The sequence below is a fragment of the Pan paniscus genome, chromosome 2, assembly GCF_029289425.2.
Source record: "Pan paniscus chromosome 2, NHGRI_mPanPan1-v2.0_pri, whole genome shotgun sequence".
Lineage (NCBI taxonomy): Eukaryota > Metazoa > Chordata > Mammalia > Primates > Hominidae > Pan > Pan paniscus.
Window position 1 is genome coordinate 91,822,995 of NC_085926.1, and position 13,298 is coordinate 91,836,292.

General features: G+C 39.4%; 1 protein-coding gene across 2 annotated transcripts in view; it reads right to left on the reverse strand.

Annotated features, from left to right (window-relative positions):
- The window catches only part of PROS1 (protein S), a 105,509-nt gene that overhangs the window by 41,769 nt on the left and 50,442 nt on the right, over window positions 1-13,298 (reverse strand). For both annotated transcript variants that reach the window (XM_034956970.3, XM_055110171.2), the window contains exon 3: window positions 12,762-12,786. In XM_034956970.3, the coding sequence (XP_034812861.1) occupies window positions 12,762-12,786 (25 nt within the window). The remainder of the gene's footprint in view (window positions 1-12,761; window positions 12,787-13,298) is intronic.

A 13,298-nucleotide genomic window follows, 5' to 3' on the forward strand; every position in this document is an offset into this window, starting at 1 on the left:
GCTTTTGCCAAGGAACAAACCACCCCCAAAATTAGTAGCTTAAGTAATCATTGTATTTTTCTCATGATTTGTGGGTCAAATATTTGCAGAGTTTGGTTGGGTTGTTTGTCTCTGCTGCCAATGGAGTCAACCAGGATGGCTGGGGCAGGGGACTGCTTCCAAGATGGAGCTAACGTTCTTTGGCATCTCTCTTTCCATATGATAGATCATGCTTCAAAGTTCTCCATGTGGGTGTTTCTCTTAGCATGCTGGTCTTAAAGTGGCACTTCTTTCATGACAGCTAGCTTCTAAGACAGAGAAAGCAAACTGCCATGGCAATTATGGGACACTGTATAACTTCTATCATATTCTGTTGATCAAAGGGGTCCCAGGATCCACCCAGATTCAAAGGGTAGGGTGTGGGTGGGGGATTTATTCTACCTCTTGATGAGGACACAGCAAAATGACACTGTAGAAGGGTATGTGGAATGGAAGACATTTTTAAACCATCTTCGGAAAAATATAGTGTATCACAGACAGATTAAAAGATTCATTTGAAGTCAGTATGTGTTTAAGTTACCTATGGCTGCTATGACAAATTACCACAAATTTAGTAGCTTTAAATAATAAAAATTTATTGTTTTACAGTGCCGAGAGTCCAAAACCAAAAGGGCTAGCAGGGATCCATTCCTTCTGGAGACTTCAAGGAAGAATCCCTTTCCTTGCCTTTTCCAGCTTCTAGAGGTCATCTGCATTCCTGGGCTCGTGGCCTCATCCTTGTATGTCTACCAGTTCTTGCTTTATCATTCCATATCTGACTCCATATCTACTACTGACTCTAATCTCCTGCCATCCTGTTATAAGGACCCTTATGGTTTTATCGGGTCCTCTCAGATATCCCAGGATAATGTCTCCATGGAAAGATCTTTCATCACATCTGCAAAGTCTCCATTTGCCATATAAGGTAACAGTCACAAGTTCTAAGGATTAGGACATAGATATGTCTGGGGCGGGGAGGGGCAGGCAGGGTGGAGGAAGGAGGTCATTATTCAGCCTACCATGGTGAGATAGAATATTTTCCCAAATAAGTCTTACCTTACACATTGTGGGGGTGTTTCTGGAGCCCCTATCTGAGTCCACTTTGTGTTGCTATAACAAAATACCACAGACGGGCTAATTTATAAAAGAAAGAAATTTACTTCTCCCAGTTCTGGAGGCTGGGAAGTCTGATATCAAGGTGCTTTAGCGTCTCATGAAGGCCCTCTTGCTACACCATCCCACAGCAGATGGCAAAAGAGGGCGAAAGAGCAAGAGGCTGAATTTGCAGCTTCAAGCCCTTTTATAATTGGTGTTAGGCTATTCATGATGGTGGAGCCTTAATGACCTAAACACCTCCCATTAGGCCCCACCTCCCAACACTGTTCCATTGGGAATTAAGTTTCCAGCACATACTTTTTGAGGGTCACATTCGAAGCCTAGTATTTGCTCCAGCCCCCAAAATTCATGTCCTTCTCATGTGCAAAATACGTTCATTCCATCTCAATAGTCCTGATATGGTTTAGCTGTGTCCCCACCCAAAAATCTCATCTTGAATTCTAATCCTCCACAATCCCCATGTGTCAAGGGACAGGCCAGGTGGAGGTAATTGAATCAGGGGGGCGATTTTCCCCATGCTGTTCTCATGATAAGTGAGTGAGTTCTCATGAGATCTGATGATTACTAAGTGTTTGGTAGTTCCTTCTGCGTTCGTTCTCCTTCCTGCTGCCTTGTGAAGAAGATGCCTTGCTTCCTGATATAGTTTGGCTGTGTCCCAACCCAAATCTCATTTTGAATTGTAATAATCCCCATATGTCAAGGGCAGGGCCAGGTGGAGATAATTGAATCATGGGGGCAATTTCCCCGATACTGTGCTCATGGTAGTGAGTAAATCTCACAAGATCTGATGGTTTTATAAATGGGAGGTCCCCTGCACAAGCTCTCTTGCCTGCCACCAAGTAAGAAGTAACTTTGCTCCCCATTCACCTTCTGCCTTGACTATGAGGCCTTTCCAGCCATGTGGAACTGTGAGTCAATTAAACCTCTTTTACATTATAAATTACCCAGTCTCAGGTATGTCTTTATTAGCAACATGAAAATGAACTAATATGCTTTCCCTTTGCCTTCTGCCATGATTCTAAGTTTCCCAAGGCCTCCTCAGCCATGCTGAACTATAAGTAAATTAAACCTCTTTTCTTTATAAATTATCCAGTCTTGGGTATGTCTTTATAATAGAGTGAAAACAGACTAATATAAGCCCCAATGTATTAACTCATACTAGCACCAACTCAAAAGTCCAAAGTCCAAAGTCTCATCTAAATCAGATATGGGTGAGACTCAAGGCATGATTCACCCTAAGGCAATTCCCACCAGCTATGAGTTTCCAAAATGCAATGAGATAAGCATGATAGATGTTTCCATTACAAAAAGGAAAAACATGTAAGAACAGTAACTGGTCCTAAGGAAGTCCAAAACCCATTAAGAAAAACAACATAAAATGTTAAAGCTCTAATATAGTTTTCCTTGACTCTATGTCCTGACTTCTGAGCACACAGGGGTAGGGGCTGATCCCTCAAGGCCTTGGCCAGCCCATCCCTATGGCTTTGCCGGGCGTAGGCCATGCTGCAGCTCTCACAGGTTGGAGTCTTGTGCCAGCAGCTCTCCCAGACAGAAGTTGCATACTGGTAGCCCTATAGTTCTGGGCTCTCGGGGCTTCCCAACTCCCATGGCTCCACTAGGCATTGCCCTGGTGGGGGCTCACTATAGTGGCTCTGCTGCTGTAACAAGTCTCTGCCTGGACACCCCCAGGCTGCCCATAATAACCTTTGAAATCTAGGTGGAGGCCACCTTGACCCCACAGCTCTTGCATTCTGTGCACCTGCAAAATTTACACCACATGAATGCCACCAAGGCTTATGAGGTATGTACATTCCAGAGTGGTGGGTTGAGATGCACCTAGGCCCACTTGAGCCATGGATGGGATGGCCAAGGGACACTGTGCTGAAATTCAAGCAGCAGAGTCCCTAGGTCGTGCAGAGCAGTGGTGGTCCTGCAGGTGCCCCTCTGGAAACTGCATCAAGGTCTTGCTCTGGGCCAGTGATGGGAGAGGCAGCCTCAAAAATCTCTCAAATGTCTTTGAGGTCTTTCGCCCATTGTTTTGAAAAACAGCACCTGGCTCCTTTTATTTATTTATTTATTTTAATTTCAACAGGTTTTGGGGGGAATAGGTGGTGTTTGGTTACATGTATAAGTAAGTTCTTTAATAGTGATTCCTGAGATTTTGGTTCATCCATTACCCAAGCAGTGTACACTGTACCCAATATGTAGTCTTTTATCTTTCACCCCGCCTCCACCAGTTCTCCCAAGTCCCCAAAGTCCATTGTATTATTCTTAAACCTTTGCATCCTCATAGTTTAGCTCCCACTTATGACTGTGAACATACAATGTTTGGTTTTCCATTCCTGAGTTACTTCACTCAGACTAAAGAGCCCCTGGCTCCTTTCTATTCATGGTAGTCTCTTTGGCAAATGGTAACTTGGGACACACCCTTGGTTTGCTCTCCTAAAGACCTTTTCACTCTTTATATGACCAGGCTGCGAATTTCCCAAATATTTTTGCCCTGATTCCCTTTTAATTGTAAATCCCAGCTTTAAATCATTTCTCTTTTTCTCATATATTACTGTATGCAGTTAAAAGTAGCCACAAAGTCTGGGCATGGTAGCTCATACCTGTAATCCCAGCTCTTTGGGAGGCTGAGGCATGCAGATCACTTAAGGTAAGGAGTTTGAGGCCGCCTGGCAAACATGGCAAAACGCTGTCTCTACTAAAAATACAAAAATTAGCCAGGTGTGGTGGCACACACCTGTAATCCTAGCTACTTGGGAGGCTGAGGTACAAGAACTGCTTGAACCTGGGAGGCAGAGGCTGCAGTGAGCCAAGATCACACCACTGCACTCCAGCCTGGGTGACAAAGCAAAACTCTGTCTCTAAATAAATAAATAGATAAATAAATTAATGCAGCCACACAGTTCCTTCAATATTTTGCTTAGAAATCTCTGCTATCCTAGTACTTATCTCTTAAATTCAGCCTTCCCTACAGCCCTCAGGCATGGAGATAATTCAGCCAATTTCTTTGCTACCTTGTAACAATGTTGGTCTTTACTCTAGTTTCCAGTGCTTTGTTTCTCATTTCCATCTAGGATCTCATCAGAATGGGCTTTAGCATTCATATTTCTACCAACAATCTAATCACGACACTTAAGTAATCTCTAAGAAGTTACATTCTTTTCCTACATGTCTTCTTTTTTTTTGACCCCTCACCAGAATCATCCTCAATGCTCCATTCACAGCAATCTAGGCTTTTCCTAGCCTGCTCCTCCAGATTCTTCCAGCCTTTAGCCATTACCCAGTTCCAAAACTGCTTCCATATTTTCAGGTATTTGTTATAGCAGCAACCCAATGTCTGGCACCAATGTTTTGTCTTAGCCCTTTTTGTATTGCTATAACAGAATACCACAGACTCAGTAATTTATAAAGAAAAAATTATTTTTTACAGTTCTGGAGGATGGGAAGTCCAATATTAAGGTGCTAATCATCTGGTAAGGGCCTTATTACTGCATCATCCCATGACGGAAGGTAGTAAGGCAAAAGGGTACAAGAGATAGAGAGGGGAAGGGAGCCAAACTCAGCCCCAGTAAAACCTAAGTAGTTTTGGGTCTCAAGTAGTCTTATCTTCGGTTCATTTGTCCTTCTTCTTGAATCATCTACTTTCAGACTTCATTTATTCTTGTGTGAAGACTTCATTAGAATCATCGTTTTTGAGAAAGCTTCATTTCGCATCTCTGGCAAATTTTACAGTGAATACAGCCAAAATTTGAAAGCTCTGAGGCTGGAGACCCAAGTGAAATGTTTCATATGAGTTTAGAACCCCAGGCCAGACTACATTAGCTTAAACACATAAGGCACATTATATAGAAGCCTACATTAATATTCATGATAATAATTTCATGGAAAAGTGTGTTCAGAATTACAGTGTGAAGAGCCATTTGCTTTGCTACTCCAAAGCAGTGTAATACAGAACCCTCATATTCCCACTTCTCTTTCTTACCACACAACAGGAATAGTAAAAATTAAGGAGGGTAAACAGGAAGGTGAAAGCTGGAGGGAGATTGTCTCTACTTCTGTAAACTGATGCGGAAGCTCCCACAAGAAAAGGGATTAAAAACAGAAATTAGGACCACAGGAGAGAAAGGCTAAGAAACAGACCCTTTCAAGAGAGGTTCTGGTGGTCAAGGCATGACCTCTTAGGAAAAGATCTTGCTACATGTACCTTTACTTATATTTTTCACTATTAGTTTTATTAACAATCAAACTGGTTTCCTTTTGCCGCTTTCTATAGGCACCACTATCCTAGCTATCTTGATTTGTCAATTCTAAAAAATAGTTCAAACAGCCACTGACTCCTAGACAAAGGTTGTACTGGAATTATAATGGATCAAGAGTCAGGTAAATTTTTTATTTCTCTAAGAAACTACTTTATACCCCTCTGTCTTTAAGTCACAGAAGACGCATCACATAAAAGGCTGAATGTTTGCTTGTTTTGACTGGAGGAGCACAAGGCTGAGTTATTCATACCCCGCCCCTTTGACAGTATATTATGATCGCTGGTGTTTGAAAAGCCCATCACTTGCTTTCAAAAAATACATACATATTCCTTTCTATCTCCATTTCCTCCATTTCCACTTTCATTCACCCTTTAGGCAGTCATTCTAATGGGTTATGTGGTTTTTTTTTGGTTTGTTTTGTTTTGTTTTTTGTTTCTTTGTTTTTTTCTTTGAGACACAGTCTCTGTCGCCCAGGATTGGAGTGCAGTGGTACGATCTTGGCTCACTGCAACCTCCATCTCCTGGGTTCAAGTGATTCTCGTCCCTCAGCCTCCCCAGTAGCTGTGAGAGGTGACAGCGTGCTGGCAGCCCTTGCAGCCCTCGCCGCTCTGGGCGCCTTTTCTGCCTGGGCTCCCACTTTGGCGGCACTTGAGGAGCCCTTCAGCCCACCACTGCACTGTGGGAGCCCCTTTCTGGGCTGGCCAAGGCCAGAGCTGGCTCCCTCAGCTTGCAGGGAGGTGTGGAGGGAAAGGCGTGAGGGGGAACAGCTGGAGTTCCCGGTGGGCGTGGGCTTGGTGGGCTGGCACTCGGAGCAGCCGGCCGGCCCTGCCAGCAGGGGCAATGAGGGGCTTAGCACCCGGGCCAGCAGCTGCGGAGGGTGTACTAAGTCCCCCAGCAGTGCTGGCCCACTGGCGCTGCGCTTGATTTCTCGCCAGGCCTTAGCTGCCTCAGGGCAGGGTTCGGGACCTGCAGCCCACCATGCCTGAGCCTCCCCCACCTCTGTGGGCTCCTGTGCCATGAAGCCTCCTTGATGAGCCCCACCCCCTGCTCCAGGGCGCCCAGTCCCATTGACCACCCAAGGGCTGAGGAGTGCGGGCACACGGCTTGGGACTGGCAGGCAGCTCCACCTGCAGCCCCAGTGCAGGATCCACTGGGTTAAGCCAGCTGCGCTCCTGAGTCTGGTGGGGCCTTGGAGAACCTTTATGTCTAGCTCAGGGATTGTAAACGCACCAATCCACACTCTGTATCTAGCTCAAGGTTTGTAAACACACCAATCAGCACCCTGTGTCTAGCTCAGGGTTTGTGAATGCACCAATTGACACTCTGTATCTAGCTAATCTGGTGGGGACGTGGAGAAACTTTGTGTCTAGCTCAGGGATTGTAAACGCACCAATCAGCGCCCTGTCAAAACAGACCACTCGCTCTATCAATCAGCAGGATGTGGGTGGGGCCAGATAAGAGAATAAAAGCAGGCTGCCCGAGCTAGCAGTGGCAACCCACTGGGTCCCCTTCCACACTGTGGAAGCTTTGTTCTTTCACTCTTTGCAATAAATCTTGCTGCTGCTCACTCTTTGGGTCCACACTGCCTTTATGAGCTGTAACACTCACCACGAAGGTCCGCAGCTTCACTCCTGAGCCAGCGAGACCACAAACCCACCAGAAGGAAGAAACTCCGAACATCAGAAGGAACAAACTCCCGATACGCTGCCTTTAAGAACTGTAACACTCACCGCAAGGGTCGGCGGCTTCATTCTTGAAGTCAGTGAGTCCAAGAACCCACCAATTCTGGACACAGCTGGGATTACAGGCCTCGCCACCACTCCTTCCTTCCTGGCTAATCTTTATATTTTTACAAGAGATGGGGTTTCATCATGCTGGTCAGGCTGGTCTCGAACTCCTAACCTCAAGTGAACCATCCTCCTCAGCCTCCCAAATTGTTGGAATTACAGGCATGAGACATCATGCCCAGTGGTTATGTGTATTTTTAAAATTTGTAAGTGTTCTTGAAAATATATATTTACAATTTCATGTCCATGTTTTTTTTCACGTGTGTAAATGGTTTTGTGTTATATATCACATCCTCTAATTTTTTTCTCAGAAGTTGATTTTTATGATCAATCCATGCTGCTACATATAATTCATTGCTACTAACCACTAAGTGTTACACCACAGTATGCAACCACCACTTTATAATTCTCTCTACCCATGATAAGACACTCAAATTACCTCCAACTTTCTACCTCTACAAGAAGGCGGAAAGTACATCCTCATGCATGTCTCCTTAGTACCTGCATAACAATTTCTTTGGAATAGATACCCAGTGGTGGAATTGTGTGATCATTAAATAGGAATGTACTTAATGGCTCTCAGAGGTGCATTCTCACCAGTGGAGTATAAGGATTTCTACATCCTTGCTTTCTAATTTTTGGTAGACTAATAGGTAATAAAGTAATATCTCATTATTTTTCTGATTTCTAAGGAGAGGCAGCATATTTTCATGTCATTTTCCAAATCTGAAAGTTTTCTTCTTTGAAAATTTTCCCTATTTTTTTTTACCATTTTTCTATTGATCCTAATTTGTTTTTCCTGCGGATTTGAAAAAAAATAAACATTTATAAATATCACCTCTTGATATTTATATTTTTGATATTTATTTGACAGAGACAGATCTGTCATTTGTCTCTTAATCTTACTATTCATGTCTCTCTTGTAAGATAAATTCTTAATTTTGTTATAATCCAATTTATTATTTCACCTTACAGCTTGTGAATTTAAAATTTTCCCCCATGTCATCAGTCACAAAGATATTCTCCCATATTGTTTCTTTAATTTCATGGTTTTATTTTAACATTTTTGTCTTTATTCCATCTAGAATTCACCTTTACACTTGGTGGTAATTAGAAACCCATATTTGTTTGTCTGCTAATAGCTGGCCATTCTTCGCAATACCATCTTTAAATAATCCACAGTGACTTACAGTATCATCTTTATCAAATATTAGGTTGTCATAGATATGAGCCTTTCTCTGAACTTTCTGTTCAGTTTCATGTTCTGAAAATACCATATAGTTTTATTTCTATAGCTTTGTATTATTAATATTTGATAAGGTATTTCTCTCTTTTGTATTTTAGACATGTGTGGACTTTTAGTTCCTCAGTTAAATTTTAAAATGAGTTTACTGAGCTTCTCAAAAATATTTTTTTAAACAAGATTGCTCTGAACATATAAATTTGAGGATGGCCACACATAGTACCTCACACCTATAACCCCAGCACTTTGGGAAGCCCTGGCAGGAGGATTGCTTGAGCCCAGGAGTTTGAGACCAGTGTGGGCAACATAGTGAGACCCCATCTCTAAAAATATAAAATAAAATAAAATAAAATAAAATCAATTTGAGGAGAACTGATCACTGTATAGTATCACTCAATTCAAGATCATGAAATATCTTTCCATGGTTTTAATTCATTTTCTATGTCTTCAATTTGAGTATTAACATTTTCTCCATAGGGTTTTTATGTGTTCTTAAGATATTTCTAGATATGTTATGGGATTTGCTGCTATTGTGAATGGTATCATCTTTTTAATTTCTACTAGACTATTGCTTGCATAAAGAACTACTATGGATTTTTATAGGAGAGTCATAGAATTATCTAAATACCTTATGTGTTCCTATATTTTGTCTATGGATTCTATTTTTTTCCAGTATTATATCAATTAAAAGTAATGACAGGAATATACTATAGCTTATGATCTATACAATCCCTATTTTTCTTTTCTTATTGCATTGAATGTAACCTCCAGTACTTTTCTTTTTGTTCTCAACCATAAAGAAACTATACCTAAATTTTATTCATTAGGTATAATGTTTACTGCAGATTTTGTTCACTTTCTTTTTCTTTTCTCTCTCTTTCTCTTTCCATCTCTCCCTCCCTCCCTCCTTTCTCATGCCAATTTGCTCAAAACAATCCTATATTATTCTTTTTATAGCTGACATTACCTTATGCATTATTAATCCTGAACTGAAGTGTGAAAATTTGGAAGATTAATTATATGGTTATTCTAGATTTAACCTTTATCAACCTCAGAAACTTTTCTTATATTCTTAGTTTGACAAAAGCTTTTATCATAACTAAGTAGTGATATCTATCAACTGCTTTTTCTGTATGAACTGAGGTAATAATATACTTTTAGTGGTGGGGTCTTACTATGTTATCCAGGCTGGTATCAAACTCCTGGCCTCAAGTGATCCTCGCACTTCAGCCTCTTGAGTGGCTGGGATTACGGGCATAAGCCACTGCACCCAGCTGATTTCCTGATGTTAACTCATCTTTAAATTTCTGGAATAATTCTACTTGATCATGATATTATTTTTAACACACTTAAGATCGGACTGAATATCATTTTATTTAGAATTAATTCAAAATCAAAAGGAATGCTATTTTTCTTTTCTTTTATTCCCTCACTTAAATTTTAAAATGAGTTTACTAAATGTTGTCTTTATTTGATTTTGGAGTCAAGATTACATAAGCCTCTTAGAATAAGCTCATTTTTTAAGGACAATATCTTAATAAGGGAAACATTAACAATTTCTTAAAATTTGGAAGAGTTCATTTGTAAAACCATCTGGATCTGGGTTTCGGGAGAAATGGGAAGAAGAGAGCTTTGGCTGTAGTTTTAACTTGTTTAATACTCGTTTGTATAACTAAGTTCTCTATTGCTTCCTGTGAAATTACAGATATTATATGTTTTTCTAGGAACACATCCATTTTATTTAGGTTTCCAAGTGTATTTAATATAGCTGTTTGTAATATTTTATGATAATATTTTTAATCTGTGTTGAGTTTAGAATATTTTCCCTTTCTATCTTGTACTCTATGTATTGGCATTTCCTCTTTCTCTTTTTTGTTTTTCCTTGATTATTCTTGCCAGATGTCAGTCTCACTTACTAACCTTTTCAAAGAATGAGAATGTGCTTTTGTTAATGCTCACTTTTGTTTTTCTATTTCACTTATTTCTATCTCTGTTTTTGTTATTTTAAAACTTCTTGTTACTCGGGGTTTGCTCTATTGTATTTTTTGTGTTTGTTTTCTCAATTGGAAAGTTCAGGTCATTTTTTAAATTATCAAATCTGTTTTGTCACTACTGCCTTGTCAGTTAGAACCCAATCCCCCACCATACATACCAGCAGGTCAGGCCAGCTTTTCGCCTACCCAGGCATTTCTTAAACTTCTTTTTGTCATTTTATTTTGTTATTATTAGTGCTTGGAATCTTATTGTTTCTTTAGAGAAGATTTGAAGGGAGGGAGTCAGCATTCTGAGGTAATTCACCAACTTATCTTAGAAACTAAAAATAATGTCTTTTTTTTATTTTTCAGGTTTTTTCCTTATTTTATTTTTTGCCAGCTCACATGAAAAAATGATTTCTAATGTTTATATTTAGGCTCAGAGTTCACCATTCTTCCCAGGAAGTTTCTCTCTCTTTACTAGAAACACTCACTCTATTAGGTGATACTAGGCCTATGGAAATGGTAGTTATTTATTCCACTTCTTACAAAAGAGAAGAACACAATTTAAAAACTATAATGAAACCCAGAGTACTTATTTCCAAATCACATGTTTTCAAGATAGTACATGGAATATGTAGGCCAATTGAAGTGCTTTATCAGCCCCTGAAAACGAAGTCTAAATATTGCCCCAAATATATGGGTTACAATTCTTTAATTTCTTTGGTGACCTTATCTCACTACAGGGACCTTTCTGTATGAGCTGTTGTAGTTAGTAAAACTACTGTTAGATTTACCAGAGAAAGGACTGTTTTGTTTTGCTTTTCAAATTAGAGCCATTGGCCTATAGAATATACACATCAAATAACAAAAAAAGTGTAACTTAGGCAGGACATTTTTAAAAATTGTTTTTAACAGTGGAATTCACCACACATGCTTATATACAAATAAAGACCAAAATATGAAATTTAAATTTTAAAAAATCATAATAAAAAGTATATTTTTGTTTCACATGATGGGTTGATTAAACAAGAATACATCTGAAGAAATTTTGACACATTATTTATGTACGTTGACATATTTGGTGATTTAAAAGCTCTGAAGTTAGAAAATATAGTTACAGTGCACACTTAAAACTACAGAAGCTGGAAAGCTAAACAACTTGTTTAATCTTACACAGTTAAAAAATTTTAGGTCTGAGCCTGGAGCCCACATCTTCTGTTTTTGTTTTAGTTTGTTTTATTTTATACTTTGGTTTTTTTTACCATGTTGCCAAATGAGATAGGCAAAGAGAAGAGTTGGGCAGGGCCAGAAAAGCGGAAGTTAAGAGAGATACAAGGATAAAATTATGAAAAATATTTTATCTAAGGAACTTCCCCAGAACACATAATGCTGTATTAGCATGGTATTTATCTTTATCCAAATGTACTCTGATCAAAGGAATGTATCCTCTACAGTATTGTGCGTGCAAAAATGCAGCCTCATTACATGGCCCTAAGAAGCAAGAGTTAACACTGTTTTTTTAATGTACACATAATATTTAACAGCCAAATATTGTCTATTTTATTATAAAATATTTACATTTCTATCTAAAATTAAAAAGCTGAAATAGTCTTGATATACTATCTTTTCTACACTTTAATAGTACAAATTCTTGCATGTAACTTTACAAAAGAAAACATCTTTTTCATGGATGTATATCCATGTTCCACTGCCCTTTTAAAATACAGCAGCTAAGGCTGGGCAGGGTGGGTCATGCCTGTAATCCTAGCACTTTGGGAGGCTGAGGAGAGTGGACACTTGAGGCCAGGAGTTCAAGACGACCCTGGCCAACATGGCAAAACCCTGTCTCTCCTAAAAATACAAAAATTAGCTGGGTGTGGTGGCACATGCCTGTAATCCCAGCTACTCGGGAGGCTGAGGCACTTGAGAATCACTTGAACCAGGGAGACAGAAGTTGCAGTGAGCCGAGAGCAGGCCACAGCACTCCAGCCTGGGTGACACAGCAAGGTGCTGTCTCACAAAAAAAAAAAAAACAGTTAACCCATGAAAACGCATATGCTCATAGACTATGTCTAGCACCTCAATATAACCGAGCATCAGCCCAAGAGCTTCATAAGAAAGACATGAGAAAGAAAAACACTAAAATTTAAAATGCCACATGGTAATTAAAGAACCGTTCCAAATTTCTCAACATGTGTTAAATATAAAGACAGCAAAATTGCATATAAAATGAAACCTCACTCCCAAGGATAATGAAATTACATTGGATGGAATAGACAGGTGGAGAGTTAGACAGGAACATATCTAAGTTCCTTTCCATTTCTAAGATTATATATTTGAGATGTTTTGAACTTACCTAAGTATTTCGGATAAAAATAATCCTAGAAAGAAGAAAAAGAAAACATATCTTAGCAAACCTAAATTTCATTATAGAGTTAAAACTTAATTTTATAATGTGTTTTTATATTAAAGATGCAAATAAGTTACATATAACCATCATTTTCATATTACAATTTTTATATAGTAAAATATACCAAGAGAAAACAATAAAATTAAGCCAGTAAGATACTTAGGCTTAAAGAAATATTGATCAATTAATCATGTTTCAAAAGCTTCTAATCTAAAAGCAAGCTCTATTTAGGATGGTAAATATAATCATACATGCCCTTTTTTGTACATCCTTTAATTTTTCCATAATGATTAGATAACCATTTGACACATTTTATGTCATAATATTCACCTACACCAGATTCAATGTTGAATCACAGTAACATACTCTTTTTTTTTTTTTTTTGAGACGAGGTTTCTCTGTGTCGCCCATGCTAGAGTGCAGTGGTATGACCATGACTCACTGCAGCCTTACCCTCCTGGGCTCAAGTAATCCTCCCATCTC